The 15,862-nt window shown below is 38.1% G+C and overlaps 1 protein-coding gene across 2 annotated transcripts; it reads left to right on the top strand.

Annotated features, from left to right (window-relative positions):
- Positions 1 to 11: 11 nt before the first annotated feature.
- On the top strand, positions 12 to 15,458 carry psmd5 (proteasome 26S subunit, non-ATPase 5). 2 transcript variants are annotated; one of them, XM_062958995.1, is made up of 10 exons: positions 12 to 308; positions 1,835 to 1,982; positions 3,623 to 3,736; positions 4,004 to 4,132; positions 6,284 to 6,393; positions 6,495 to 6,637; positions 8,404 to 8,595; positions 10,464 to 10,573; positions 10,834 to 10,974; positions 14,655 to 15,458. In XM_062958995.1, the coding sequence occupies exons 1-10, from the start codon at positions 121 to 123 to the stop codon at positions 14,910 to 14,912; spliced, it is 1,533 nt and encodes a 510-aa protein (XP_062815065.1). In that variant the 5' UTR covers positions 12 to 120; the 3' UTR covers positions 14,913 to 15,458. The 2 variants fall into 2 exon arrangements, with proteins under 2 accessions (XP_062815065.1, XP_062815066.1); XM_062958996.1 differs by having other exon boundaries at positions 13 to 308; positions 1,838 to 1,982.
- Positions 15,459 to 15,862: the final 404 nt, after the last annotated feature.

The following is a 15,862-nucleotide window of genomic DNA, read 5'->3' as shown; positions in this document are numbered from 1 at the left end:
GGTTCGGAAATCTCGCGAGATGTAACGCCTTCTCGATTTTCCCGGCGGGGAAAGGTTCGGATTATGCATTAAGGTTCGGATGGTCTCGCGAGACTTCCCCTCCTTGCCTTTCTTTCCAAGATGGCGGCGCCTCCGGGAGTCGAGGCGGCTTTGCAGCTGCTGGGCCGCATTTCGCGGACCGAGGAGCCCTTCGAAGAGCTGCGGGCCTTGAAGGTGGCTCTGCAGGCGCTGCCTCCCGCTGCTCTCCGCGAGCGAGGCCCCGATTTTCCCTTGGCCGGGTTGTTCGCCCTCATGGGCCGCGGAGATAGGTAAGTCGCCGGGGGCGCAAAGGCTCACGGGAGTTGTGGTCTTCGGGCGGACTCTCGCCGCTTCTGACAAAGGGACCGGAGCCTCAGAAAGACTACGATTCCCATAGTTCTGTCGCATAGAGCCATAACAGTTGAACCAGGCATGGGCAAGCTGAGTTAAAGGCTGCCAGACTTATCATCTCTTTGTGTTGTCGAAGGCTTTCATGGCCGGAATCATTGGGTTGCTGTGACTTTCCAGGCTGTATGGCCATGTTCCAGAAGCATTTTCTCCTGACATTTCGCCCACATCTATGGCAGGCATCCTCAGAGGTTGTGAGGCATATTGGAAACTAGGCAGGTGGGGTTTATATATCTGTGGAATGTTCAGAGTGGAATAAAGAACTCTTGGGGCTTCTTTTATTTATTTATTTCTTAATTTCTTAATTAGTTGCTCTCCACCCGAGTGCTCCGAGCGACTTACAGTTTAAAATATCATTCCACAATATAAAAACATTCAACATGAAAACATTCATCAGTGACTATTTGGCAAATTAGATCTGATTTACTTAAATGCACAACCAAACAGCCAAGTCTTGAGCTCTTTTACAAAAGGTTGCAACTCCGACATTGCTCTAACATATGGAGGCAATGAGTTCCGCAGAATTGGAGTTCCCTATTCTTCCCAATGGTTCCTCGTCATCCTGGAAAGAGGTTTATTTATGTATTTTGTAACAAAAGCATTGCATAAATAAATAAGTATAAAACTAAAAAAAAAATAGAGGGAACACATGCGACTGAATAATTCTAGACCAAAAATGAGCAACAGCGACTGCATTGTCTATACAGTAGAGTCTCACTTATCCAACATTCGCTTATCCAACGTTCTGGATTATCCAACGCATTTTTGTAGTCAATGTTTTCAATACATCGTGATATTTTGGTGCTAAATTTGTAAATACAGTAATTACTACATAGCATTACTGCGTATTGAACTTTTTTTTATCAAATTTGTTGTATAACATGATGTTTTGGTGCTGAATTTGTAAAATCATAACCTAATTTGGTGTTTAATAGGCTTCTCCATAATCTCTCCTTATTATCCAACATATTCACATATCCAACGTTCTGCCGGCCCGTTTATGTTGGATAAGTGAGACTCTAACTGTAGCTTGAAACAGTCCTTCCTCAGTGCATGGCTCTTATTGATCAATGCAATGGTTTGGACTTTTTAAAAACTTGTTTAAATAGTTTTATCTAATAAATGTTTATGTGTTGATTGTTTTGTGTTACGTCATCCAGTTTCTGAATCCAGATTATCTGCTTTGGACTGTCTTATATGAAGCTGGATCTACACTGCTATATACCGTAATCCAGTTTCTGAATCCAGATTATCTGATTTGAACTGGATTATATGGCAGTATAGATCCAGACTCAGAATTGGGATTATATGGCAGTGTAGATGGGACCTTAGTTTCAAGAACAGGTCCTAGGTTATTTAGGATGAGCAGGTTTGGGGTTGATTTTCCTGTTGTGTCTTCTTTGCCAAGCAGTGAGCAGATCTCCTTGTGTGTTGTCATCCTCGAGCGCTTTCTCCAAGTCATTGATCCCTTGTATGTCATCCAGCACTTTGGGGAAGAACTTCAGAAAGGGCTCTTCCATCCTGATGATGCAGTGAAAATCCTCACCATCTCTCAGGTATTCCTCTTTTGTTGCTCATTCAAACCAGAAGTTTCCAATGGAGGGAAGGTTCGGAGGCTGATTATCTTGTTTGTTTCTCAGCTGACACATAATGAATGGGCCAGAGTTTCAGCGCCCAGAGGGACAAGAGCTGGAAGCCTTTAATTAAGTATGAAGAAGAAAATTTAATGAAACTGTTGGGACTTGCTGCCATGTCTCTCTTTCCATTATGGCCGCAGAAACCTCTAGGGTCCTTTTATGCAATTAGATACAAGAAGCAAAGAGATTGTTCAACAGGTTTATTTGGCTAAATCTTCCTGCCGGGTAGAGCAACAAAAGAAAAGTGTCACACCAAAAATGTGTCAAAACTTATAGTCAAAACTTTGAGTGTGTGCACAGGCTAGCTTGATGCTCATTTGCACTAATTCCAACTCATTGTTATGTAATATTTTATTAAACTTAAAAGTTACAGTTTTACAGTGTTTGCAAACATATTTGTAGTGAAATCTAGAAAATATAGAAGGCAAAATATTCTGAAAGTTAAGTAACAACAGGATTTAGGATGTACAGTACAGTCTCACTTATCCAGGACTCACTTATCCAAGGTTCTGGATTATCCAAGGCATTTTTGTAGTCAATGTTTTCAATATATCATGATATTTTGGTGCTAAATTCGTAAATACAGTAATTACAACATAACATTATTGCGTATTGAACGACTTTTTCTGTCAAATTTGTTGTAAAACACGATGTTTTGGTGCTTAATTTGTAAAATCATAACCTAATTTGATATTTAATAGACTTTTCCTTAATCCCTCCTTATTATCCAAGATATTTGCTTATCCAAGGTTCTGCCGGCCCGTTTAGCTTGGATAAGCGAGACTCTACTGTACCTACAATGTAGAATTAGTACAGTTTTGAGAGCACTCTTTGCAGAGGAGGCAAAGGCCCTTGGAAAGCCACATCTTCCACGATTCCATCACATTGAGCCATGGTGTTTAAGTGGTGCTGAACTGCATTAATTCTGTAGTGTAGACACTCCCTAAGAAACCCAGGCTCAGTTGTGTTTTAAAGTTGAAGACGTTATTACAGAAAGTGATAGGAAACCAGCTAATACAGTAGAGTCTCACTTATCCAACACTCGCTTATCCAACGTTCTGGATTATCCAATGCATTTTTGTAGTCAATGTTTTCAATATATCGTGATATTTTGGTGCTAAATTCATAAATACAGTCATTACTACATAGCATTACTGTGTATTGAACTATTTTTTTAATCAAATTTGTTGTATAACATGATGTTTTGGTGCTGAATTTGTAAAATCATAACCTAATTTGGTGTTTAATAGGCTTCTCCATAATCTCTCCTTATTATCCAACATATTCACTTATCCAACATTCTGCCGGCCCGTTTATGTTGGATAAGTGAGACTCTATAATAACTTCTATGAATATAATAATAGGTTTTTAATCGGTTTTAAGGGTTTTAACTGTTTATTTTGAATACCGTTAATATTTAATTCTGTTTTAATGGTTGTATATTTTCAGGTTTTAAATTGCATTGTATTGGCTTTACATTAAGCCACTTTTTTAGAGAGAGAGGAAGCTGAGTATAAATAATAATAATTGCATTTTACAAGCTTGCATTGACTCTTTAGGTTGGAAGGATAGTTGAAGACCCGGATGCCGTTCGGGAAATCCTTAACACTCCGGAATTGCTGAGGCAGGTCATCTATTGCATTGCTGCGGAGAAAATAGCTGTGGCTAAGGAGGTATGACGCGTTCATGTTGCAAAACGAATTGTGGAAACACCCAGTTAGTTTCAGGGGTTTCTAGAAGGACAGCAGAAATCTCTTAGGAATGTCCAATGTTAGAGGTGGAAGCTGAGTTCTGTGTTCAAAACCTTCAGGTTCTGCAGCCTGGAAGTGTGTTTTATACAACCTATTCCTCTTTCTGGAGAAATGGAGATGAGCACCAACTAGATTTAATGTCAGGGGAAAATCCTTACCTGCCTTTACCTATTCCTCTTTCTGTTCTAGGCCATCAAAGCTCTCTCCAGGGTTGCCGAAGCACCCGAAGGCTTGGAAGTTTTGCTTGTCGGGAACTTGCTCGTTGACTTGAAAAAGGTTATGGCGAAGAGCGACATCGTCCGCTACCGTGTCTATGAGGCAAGACTGCTTTGTTTGGCATCGCAGAGTTGGAAGAGACCCCCAAGGGTTATCCAGTCCAGCCCCTTCTTCCATGCAGGAAAACCCAATCCGATCCCTCCTGACAGATGGCCATCCAGCCCCTGCTTTTGTTCCTTGGTGGCTTGTTGATTTTGATATCTACTAGTCTACAGTTTGCTCTGGCTTAGGGACTCTGAATTTAATTACATTGACTCAAGTATAAACCGAGAGTGGTAAATTTCAGAAATAAAAATAGATACCAATAAAATTACATTAATTGAGGCATCAGTAGGTTAAATGATTTTGAATATTTACATCAAGCTCAAATGTAAGATAAGACTGCCCAACTCTGATTAAATCATTATTCTCATCTTCTTCAATGTAAATGTGCTTATGTATCCTTTTAATAATAATAGAATAAAATAATACAGGAAAATAATACATGTAATAATAAATAGAGTAAAATAATAAATGCAACAGTAATAAGATCAGAGTGAAACAATAAATGTATTAATAATAAAAATAGAGTAATATACATGTAATAGTAGCAACAATAATAGAGAAAAATAATAAATGTAATAATACCAATAATAATAGAGAAAAATAAAAATGTACCATATATTCTAGAGTATAAGCTGACCCAAATATAAGCCAGCCAGGACCCTCACCCGAGAATAAGCCGAGGGGGGCTTTTTCAGTCTTAAAAAAAGGGTTGAAAAACTAGGCTTATACTCGAGTATATACAGTAGTTTCCAAAATTCAGAAAAGATTTAGTGCATTTTAGACTATTTATAAATTTATATATATATTGATTATTGAATTATGATTGATTTTTATATATTTTATGTCTTAATTTTGGAATGCAATTTTATGCCATGTATCATTGTGTTTTTAGGGCTTGATCCCCATGTAAGCCACCCCGAGTCTGTTCGGGAAGATGGGGTGGGATATAAGAATAAAGTAGTAGTTGTTATTATTATTTTGTGGCCTCTGCTTAACATTGCTAAAGTAGGAAATCCTTTTGAGGCCAGTTTTCTCCCAAATGCACTATGTTGAGAATTTATTATTCTGCTGCTTCTAGGTCAGCTGGTCCTTTGATATCATTCAGGTATAGTATGGCAATTTCATGTTAACTGCCAAACCTGCATAATTTGGAGTCTTGAGGTTGTTAGGCACTAGAACAGGGGTCCCCAAATTTTTTAAACAGGGAGCCAGTTCATGATCCTTTGGACTGTTGGAGGGCCGGACTATAGTTGGCCACCGAGCAATAATAATAATAATAATAATTAAAAATAATAATAAAGAGGATTTGAAGAGACCCCTTGGGCCATTGAGTCCAATCCCCTTGTGCCTCTGTGCCCCAAAAGCACAAGCAAAGCACCCCTGACAGATGGCCTCCCAGCCTCAATTATTAATAATAGACCCTTGGGCCATTGAGTTCAACCCCCTTCTGCCTTTGTGCACTGAAAGAACAAGCAAAGCACCCCTGACAGATGGCCTCCCAGCCTCATTGTCAATAATAATAATAATAATAATCATCATCATCATCATCATAAGACCCTTGGGCCATTGAGTCCAACCCCCTCCTGCCTCTGTGCACCAAAAGCACAAGCAAAGCACCCCTGACAGATGGCCTCCCAGCAATAATAATAATAATAATAAGAAGAAGAAGAAGGGTTGTAAGAGAAGAAGAGACCCCTTGGGTCATTTAGCCCAACCCCCTTTTGCCCTTGTGTCGTGTGGGCCGGATTAATGGCTTTGATGGTCCGCATCCGGCCCCCGGGCCTTAGTTTGGGGACCCCTGCACTAGAATATTCCTCTTAACTGCAAATCCCAGGATTTAATGGGATGGAGCCATGGCCGTTTAAGTGGGAAAGTAATGCTATCATTGTGCAATGTGAAAGGGCCTTTGGTTGCGGAATGGCCTCTCTTTGGGGGCCACATGGCCTTTAACATTAAAATAGATATAAAGTTAAAATACAAGAAATGCATTTAGATTTACATTTAAATTCCACCCGCAACCTCCCCAGCTTTGTGCCCCTCATCTTCCCTCAAATGCCTGATGGCAAAGAAAGGAGATAAATATTTAAACTGCCAAGCTCTTTGGCCTTTAAAAGCCCCTCATTCTCCCTTCCCTTGCTTTTGTGTTAGCTAGTCATCGGCATCTCCTCGGTGTCGGCGGATTCCCTGAACTACTGCGTCAACAGCGGCTTGATCTCGGAGCTGATTGCAGAGCTAACAGGGAACGACGTGCTTGTCAGGTAAAGAGCAGTGCCACAAATTTGGGTTTAGCTTTGAACATTGCTTGAACATAAGAAGAGTCTGGAATGAACCTTTTCTCCATCTCTTTTGTATCTTGTAGAGCCACCTGCATAGAGACGGTGACAGCGCTTGCCCACACCCACCACGGACGCCAATATCTGGCCCAACAAGGAGTCATTGATAAGATTTCCAATATCATAATTGGGGCCGACACAGATCCTTTCTCGGGTTTCTACTTGCCAGGTGATATTATTATCTTATTTATTTATGTATTTGCGACATTTATATCTCTCCCTTCTCACCCCGAAGGGGACTCAGGGCAGCTATATGTACATAAGATATATTATTAGCATTGCACAATATAAGCATTATATATTACTATGTTGTACTATACCACTGTACTGCAATATTATTAGTATTATTACATGTAATATAAATATACAATTATAATAGTGTATTATTGTTATATTGTATTAAATTGTAATATTATCAATATTATATGTATATACAGTATATTATATTGTTAGTATAGCATAATATGAGTATTATATATTATATTGTTATATTGACAAAGAAGACTCTTCTGCTTTGTGTGTGTGTGTGTATTTATTTAATAGACATATTATTAGTATAGCATAATATGAGCATTATATATTATTATATTGTTATATTGACACAGGAGACTCTTTTCTGCTTTGTGTGTGTGTATTTATTTAATAGACTTATATGTCATCTCTTTCCCATTGAGAAACTCGTATTTGTGAAGCATTCTCGCAGCAACCTGTCAGGCTGGTCAAAAGAGCCTTGCTTTCAGATTTATTACTATTATTATTTATAATAATGTATCATCATCATTATCGTCATTTATATCCTGCTTTCCTCTCTTAAATCAAAAGTATTGTCCACCTTGATCTCCATTGCAAGGTTAATAATAATAATAATAATAATAATAATAATAATAATAATAATAATAATAATAATATACTTGCATCCTGCCCCATCTCCCCAGGAGGATTCGGGGCAGCTCACATGGGGACCAAGCCCAACAAGATACAATAAAATGCAACAATATAAAATGCATATCAATCACAACAAGTTAATACAGTGTTCCCTCACTTATCGCTGGGGTTAGGTTCCAGGACCACCCTCAATAAGTGAAAATCCACAAAGTAGGGACGCTATGTTTAGTTCAATATTTATACATTATTTTAGTAGTTATATACTATTTTAAGTCTTTATCAACCAATTGTGTGCTGATAAATCGCCTCCTTCTCCTCCCGTTGCCACTTGGGCTCCTTTTCTCTCCCTTTGGCTTCTCCTTCCTACCTTCCTTAGGCTGTAATTTGTAATTTGTTATGATTTTAGAGTTTATTGAAAAACCGCAAAACAGCGAATCCACAAAAAGTAAACTGCAAAGTAGTGAGGGAACACTGTACATCAAAAATTATAAAACACAACATCATAAAATAAAAGTGTAGCCAGGTTAAGTTGCCAGTGGATTGTTTGTTGTTATTGTTATTTATATTCTGCTTTCCTCTCTTAAACCAGACTTAAAATATTGTCCATTTTGAGCCTCAACTGCATGGTTACGTTGCCAGTGGATTAGTAATAATAATAATAATAATAATAATAATAATAATAACCCACTTTCTTAAACAAGACTACAAGTATTATCCACCTTGAACCCCAACTACAAAGTTAAATTGGATCAGCATGTCTCATTTCAATGCACTGGAAGTGATATTATGACACTTCTGGCCTCCCTTTTGGATGATTTTGGGCTGGCTTTTTTTGAAATTGAGTTGGGAGACTCTCCCAAAGTGGAGAAGTCAACAACCCTGCTAGCTTTGGATGGATTTGGTTAGTTTTTCAGCAAAGGAATGGCCTGAGAATGGCTGAATTGCTGAAGCAAAGTTTTAGCATTAGAAGCATCTGAACTGCTGGTCATGCTTTTGTTGTTTCTACTTTATCATTTTTGAATGCTCCCCCCCCCCGCCCCCTTTTGGTAGGCTTTGTGAAATTCTTTGGCAATCTGGTGATCGTGGACAGCCCCCAGCAGATCTGCGAGAGATACCCGGCCTTTGTGGAGAAAGTCTTTGGTATGGCGGAAGGGCAGGATCCGACCCTATTTGGGGTCGGGGTGGACACCCTCGGGATCCTGGGCTCCAACTTGGAGGGGAAGCTGGTCCTGCAAAAGAAAGGTGTGTATTCACAGTCTCTGGGTTGCATGCAGGCATAAGACTTCTAGTTTTGTACCTAGCAGGAAGCCACGGTTAGTGAGAGGCATTGCAGTTTAATTACTTAATATAAACCCTACTTGCCTGGTTTCCAACAGACCTCAACCTCTGAGAATTCCTGCCATAGATATGGGTGATAATATATTTAGAACACAGATACAGTAGAGTCTCACTTATCCAAGCTAAACGGGCCGGCAGAAGCTTGGATAAGCAGGAGGGATTAAGGAAAAGCCTATTAGACATCAAATTAGATTATGATTTTACAAATTAAGCACCGAAGCATCATGTTGTATAACAAATTTGATATAAAATGTAGTTCAATACGCAGTAATGTTATGTTGTAATTACAGTAGAGTCTCACTTATCCAACATAAACGGGCCAGCAGAACGTTGGATAAGCGAATATGTTGGATAATAAGGAGAGATTAAGGAAAGGCCTATTAAACACCAAATTAGATTATGATTTTACAAATTAAGCACCAAAACATCATGTTATGTAACAAATTTGACAGAAAAAGTAGTTCAATATACAGTAATGCTACGTAGTAATTACTGTATTTACAAATTTAGCACCAAAATATCATGATGTATTGAAAACATTGACTACAAAAATGTGTTGGATAATCCAGAATGTTGGATAAGCGAATGTTGGATAAGTGAGACTCTACTGTACTGTATTTATGAATTTAGCACCAAAATATCACGATATAATGAAAACATTGACTACAAAAATGGCTTGGATAATCCAGAAGTTTGGATAAGCGAGGTTTGGATAACTGAGACTCTAGGATACACGAGATATTATGTTGTTGTTATTTTTGAAACATCAATTATGTTATCACACGACAGGTCTATTGTTTATATACAAAATATACAGGTACAACTTATCTCTGTCCTGAACAAATGTCCGTATTTATATAGATTTCAAATGTGAGACATCAATAAGCACAACAGTCCAATACATTGAGGGATGTGGGTGAAGCATCAGGAGAGAATGCTTCTGGGATGTGGCCATATAGCCCAGAAAACTCACAGCAACCCAAGATACAAATGTTTTACTATTAGTAGAAAGTGTACAATTACTACTGTTAATTGGTGGCTTTCTATACCAATAGTTATATTAAATTGTGTACACTTTGGAAATAATAATAATAATAATAATAAAAATTGAAAATATTCTTATGATATTTAGAAAGTATAAAATTATTACTGTTAATTGGTGGCTTTATTGTCCAATAGTAATGTTAAATTGTGTACACTTTGGAAATAATAATAATAATAATTTTGAAAATTGAAAAAATTCTTATGATATTTAGAAAGTGTACAATTACTACTGTTAATTGGTGGCTTTACATACCAGTAGTTATGTTAAATTGTGTACACTTTGGAAATAATAATTTTAAAAATTGAAAAATTCTTATGATATTTAGAAAGTGTACAATTACTACTGTTAATTGGCGGCTTTATATACCAATAGTTATGTCAAATTGTGTACAGTTTGGAAATAATAATCATAATAATTTTTAAAATTGAAAAATTCTTATGATATTTAGAAAGTGTACAATTACTACTGTTAATTGGTGGCTTTTTGTACCAATAGTTATGTTAAATTGTGTACACTTTGGAAAAATAATAACAACAACAATAATATGAAATCCAACATATATATCTCGTTTGCTGTGCCATACTATGTCTTTGTGTCAATAATAATAATAATTAGTAATAGTAGTAGTATTTTAAAAATTGAAAAAATCCTTATGATGTTTACCAGAAGTAGGCCTTGTAGAAGGCAGCCATATAACGAAAAAAAAAATCTCTCCTTTGCTTCCCAGGAAGCAGATTCCTAAGTTTGCTCAACAGAATAGGGCACCAGGCCAAGAATGCCCCGACGGAATTGCGGATCCGGTGTCTGGATGCCATCTCGTCTCTTTTGTACCTGCCGGTATGTTACTTGAGTTGAAAATATCCCTTTTCTTCTTCTTCCCATGGACTAAAGTGGCCGTACAGCCTAGAAAATTCCCCATCACCCATTGATCTGAGCCACGAAAGCCTTCGACAACACACTGAATCCAATGTAATTCCCAACCATCTGTGTTTTTGGTTCCCATGGTTGGATGAGGTGTAGAATTAATACTTTGATGAGGTTTCAAGGGGGGAAACATGCCTTTTTCTTAATGTATTTACCTACCTTTGGCTTTTCAGCCAGATCAGCAGACCGAAGACCTCCTTGTCCTGACGGAGTCCTGGTTCTCCTCCCTGGCCAGTCATCCCTTGGAGCTTTTCAGGAGCATCAGCACGCAGCCCTTCCCCGACCTCCATTGCGGTGCCTTGAGAGTGTTCACTGTAAGTTTTGCCTTTTGCAATAGATACGCGTCTGCATTTGCTCCAGAAATTTGTCTTTCTCAGAGCAGATGCTCAGTAATTACGCTGTGTAACAATTTTTTTTTCAAAAAAATGTTCCTGGTTGAATTATTATTTCCTGTTTAATTGTGTGGCCTTTATTTTTGAAAAAGGGAGGCCAGGAGGACACCATTCCACCATGTCTCCTGTGTCAATATAACAATTTAATAATATATAATACTCATATTATGCTATACTAATAATATATTATATTGTATCTATATATATAAAAGGAGAATGGCATCGCTCCACCGGGCAAAACAACAAAACTAAAGGCCCCCCAACTTAGAAAATTGACAACACAACCCCTCATTCACGTCTCTACGTTCTTACAAACAAACTATACATCCCTAACCTCCATGGGGCCAAAAAAACCCCAAAAAAACAGAATGCACCCCTTTGTGACCCACCTTGATTGACACTAAACAGCCTTGCAGCATCAAAGCCAGGCTGCCTCCTAGGCCAAAAAAAAAAAACCCACTTCAGTGTGAATTTTAAACCATTGTGTAGAAGGGGCCTCATATAATTCTGTTCCAGGCAAATCATATAACATTATCAATATAATGTATAATAATTACTGTGCTCTAATAACAACACACAACAATATAATCTCTAAAAGCAGGACACTAAATAAACAACAAGACTCAGAACACAGGGGAATTCCACACAGGAAACAACCAGGCCCAGCTAACACCTCCCAACAAAGGATTCCCTCACGCAGGAAGCAGCCAGGCTTGGAAGCTATAAGACCATTCAATGCTAAACAACTTAAATAATCACACCCAGCTAACACGTCCCAGTAAAGGATTCTTCCAAGTGCTAACGAGGCAGACCTTGAAGCTGCAGGCCTATTCAATGCTAATCAAGGAGATCCATGGCAACACCTGCCTCAACCAGACAACAGTTCTTTCTACCACAATGCACGTTATTCCACACATATATCAACCCCTTTGTGGCCCACCTTGATTAACACTGAACAGCCTTGCAGCTTCAAAGCCAGACTTTGGAAACCACGAGGCTACTCCATCTCATTCAACCTGGCCTAGCAAGCATACCCTATGTAGAAAACGGCCAGGCTTTCAAGCAGCGAGGCTATTCACTGCAATTCCAATTGGCCACAGCAACGCGTGGCAGGGCACAGCTAGTATACATATAATATTGATAATAATATTATAATGTAATACAATATAATAATAATAATAATAATAATAATAATAATAATAATAATAATACACTAGGCCATACTAGGCCAGAGTGAAGAAGGAGGGGGCCAGGAAGACCTCATACCAACCTAAATGTAATATTACTAATAATATTACCATATAATGATGTAGTACAATATATTAATTTAATGCATATATTGTGCTATGCTAATAGTATATTGTATGTTCATTTGATTTGTAAGCCGCTCTGAGTCCCGCTCTGAGAGAAGTGCGGGATATAAATGTAGTAAATAAATAAATAAATAAATTATAATGGTATATTTATATTACATGTAATATTACTAATAATATTTACAATATATATTGCGCTGGTGTTATAACAGTACGGCAGCAATAATAATAATAATAATAATAATAATAATAATAATAATAATAATAATAGCAACCTATTTTTGATCGCCCTTATACCTCCTAGGAGCCCTATTCAGAGTTCTACACAATTTTACCCTCTGAATGTTTAGTTATTATTATTGTCCTGGTTTTAATCCTGCTGATGTGTTTTATGTAGTTATGATGTTTTTAATTGATTGTTCTGTGTGTTTAACCCCATGTGAGCTGCCCTGAGTCCTTTCGGGTAGATTGAGGCAGGATACAAAAATAAAGTTATTATTATTGTTATTGTTATTATTATTATTATTATTATTATTATTATTAGAAACGGAACAAGATGAGTCCAGAGCAGACACTGCTGGCTGTTGTATTGAATCACACGTCGGACACTTCTCAAGTTGTTGTTGTTGTTGTTATTGTTGTTAGTATTATTATTATTACTATTACAGTAGAGTCTCACTTATCCAAGCCTTGCTTATCCAAGCCTCTGGATAATCCAAGCCATTTTTGTAGTCAATGTTTTCAATATATCGTGATATTTTGGTGCTAAATTCGTAAATACCGTAATTACAACATAACATTACTGTGTATTGAACTACTTTTTCTGTCAAATTTGTTGTATAACATGTTTTGGTGCTTAATTTGTAAAATCATAACTTAATTTGATGTTTAATAGGCTTTTCCTTAATCCCTCCTTATTATCCAAGATATTCGCTTATCCAAGCTTCTGCTGGCCTGTTTAGCTTGGATAAGTGAGACTCTACTGTATTTGAAATGGAACAAGATGAGTCCACAGCAGACACTCTGCTGGCTGTTGTATTGAATCACACGTCGGACACTTCTCAAGTTGTTGTTGTTGTTATTGTTGTTATTATTATTATTATTATTATTATTATTATTATTTGAAACAGAACAAGATGAGTCCACAGCAGACACTCTGCTGGCTGTTGTATTGGATCACACATCGGACACTTCCTAAGTTGTTGTTATTATGACACAGCAAACAAGATAGATATGCTGGATTTCATACTACAAAATCACAAGTCGAACACTTCCCAAGTGTCTAGGACTGTGTGATGTATTTTTGGATGATGCGCGCAGATCCCAGTAGGGTGGCCTTTTGCAATTGGCAGATTGTGATTTTGTGAATGTCTATTGTTTCCAAATGCCGGCTGAGATCTTTTGGCACGGCACCCAGTGTGCCCATCACCACCGGGACCACCTGCACTGGTTTCTGCCAGAGTCTTTGAAGTTCAATCTTGAGGTCCTGATAGCGGCTGAGTTTTTCCTGTTGTTTTTCGTCAATGCGACTGTCACCTGGGATGGCAACATCAATGATCCAAACCTTTTTCTTTTCCACAACTGTGATGTCTGGTGTGTTGTGTTCCAGAACTTTGTCAGTCTGGATTCGGAAGTCCCACAGTATCTTTGCATGTTCATTTATATTATTATTATTATTATTATTATTATTATTATTATTATTATATAATAATAATAATAATAATTGAAACAGACACTCTGCTGGCTGTTGTATTGAATCACACGTCAGACACTTCCCAAGTTGTTGTTGTTGTTGTTGTTGTTGTTGTTGTTTTATTATTATTATTATTATTATTATTATTATTATTATTATTATTATTATTATTTGAAACACAACAAGATGAGTCCACAGCAGACACTCTGCTGGCTGTTGTATTGAATCACACGTCGGACACTTCCCAAGTTGTTGTTGTTGTTGTTGTTATCATTATTATTATTATTTGAAACACAACAAGATGAGTCCACAGCAGACACTCTGCTGGCTGTTATATTGAATCACATGTCAGACACTTCCCAAGTTGTTGTTGTTGTTATTATTATTATTATTATACCCCGCCTCCATCTCCCCGAAGGGACTCGGAGTGGTTTACGTATGGCACAAGGTGCCCAAAACAACGCATAAAATAAACACACAGTACAATACAGAATAAAACCACTGGTATATAAAACAACAATTTTAACTCAGAACTGCGCCAGTAACCAAACGTTGTAATAACATTTCTCTTTATCTGTCTTTGAAATGTTCTCTAGGCCATTGCTAACCAACCCTGGGCCCAGAGGCTGATGATAGCCAGCCCTGGCTTTGTGGAATACGTAGTGGATCGCTCCGTGGAGCCCGACAAGGCCTCCAAAGAGGCGAAATACGAACTGGTGAAGGCCTTAGCCGGTTCAAAGACGGTGGCGGAAATCTTTGGGAACCAGCATTACTTGAGGCTCCGGGCTTATCTGCGCGAAGGGCCTTATTACGTCAAGGCCGTCTCGACCACGGCCGTGGAGGGAGCCGAATAGCCTTCCAAAGACTCATGACTATTGGGTTTGCCTTCTTGGGAATGGAGGGAAAGTGGGGGGAAAAGAATCTGAGGAAGGAATTTGCTTAGTGTGGCTTTGAAATGGGAGATAAATGGGTACAAACGACAAGGAGATCCAGTTGAAACATTATGTTTACCTTCAAAACCGACCAATCTTCTCAGTGCAGCTTCCTTTGAAGCTGGGATAGATGCAGTTGGAACCAGTTCTCCATGGTGCGCTGCTTCAGTTTTGGCTTTTAGGTGCAAAGTACTCTTAAATTTGGAGTTATTTCACTATATTACTCATAACCCGACTACTATAGTAAGTGGGAGCATTTCTTGCATTTGTAAGAGGGGCTTGCTTTGAATGATGGTGAGGGTCGAGTGTGTACACTTGATACTCAGGTTCACAAACACAGTGTGTTTTGTTCACACTTCAGTTTCAAGTGTGCCCTTAACTTCTCTTTGGGTCCGTGCTTAAAATAGCCTTGCGTCCGATTGACCTTTTGGACCAGAATAAACGTTGCCAAACAAGGTAAATAATGAATCTAGATGACTTTGTGTGGTTCAGTATTGCTTGGTCCTATTGATGAAGAAACCTGTGGGTTCTGGTCGGTTAACTTAACACTCTCCAAAGGAAATCAAATGGTCACTCGTCAATAGTTGCAAGCTTTGAATGCTCTGATTCTTACTGTCTAATTTGCAGTAATTATAATTGGTGGTTTTAGCTATTTTTTCCTGCTTGTGCTGTATGTAATGAAGGGATTGGAAGGAAGGAAGGAGGAAAGGAAGGAGAAAAGAAAGAAAGGAGGAAAGAAGGAAAGGACAGGAGGAAAGAAGGAAAGAAAAAGGAGGAAAGAAGGTAAGGAAGGAAGGAGTAAAGAAAGTAAGAAAGGAGGAGTAAAGAAAGGAGGAAAGAAGGAGTAAAGAAAGAAGGAAAGACAGAAAGAA

Source organism: Anolis carolinensis, unplaced genomic scaffold (assembly GCF_035594765.1).
Source record: "Anolis carolinensis isolate JA03-04 unplaced genomic scaffold, rAnoCar3.1.pri scaffold_7, whole genome shotgun sequence".
NCBI classification, from domain to species: domain Eukaryota; kingdom Metazoa; phylum Chordata; class Lepidosauria; order Squamata; family Dactyloidae; genus Anolis; species Anolis carolinensis.
The sequence above is the reverse complement of the archived record's forward strand: the minus strand, read 5'-3'. Positions and strand labels throughout refer to the sequence as shown.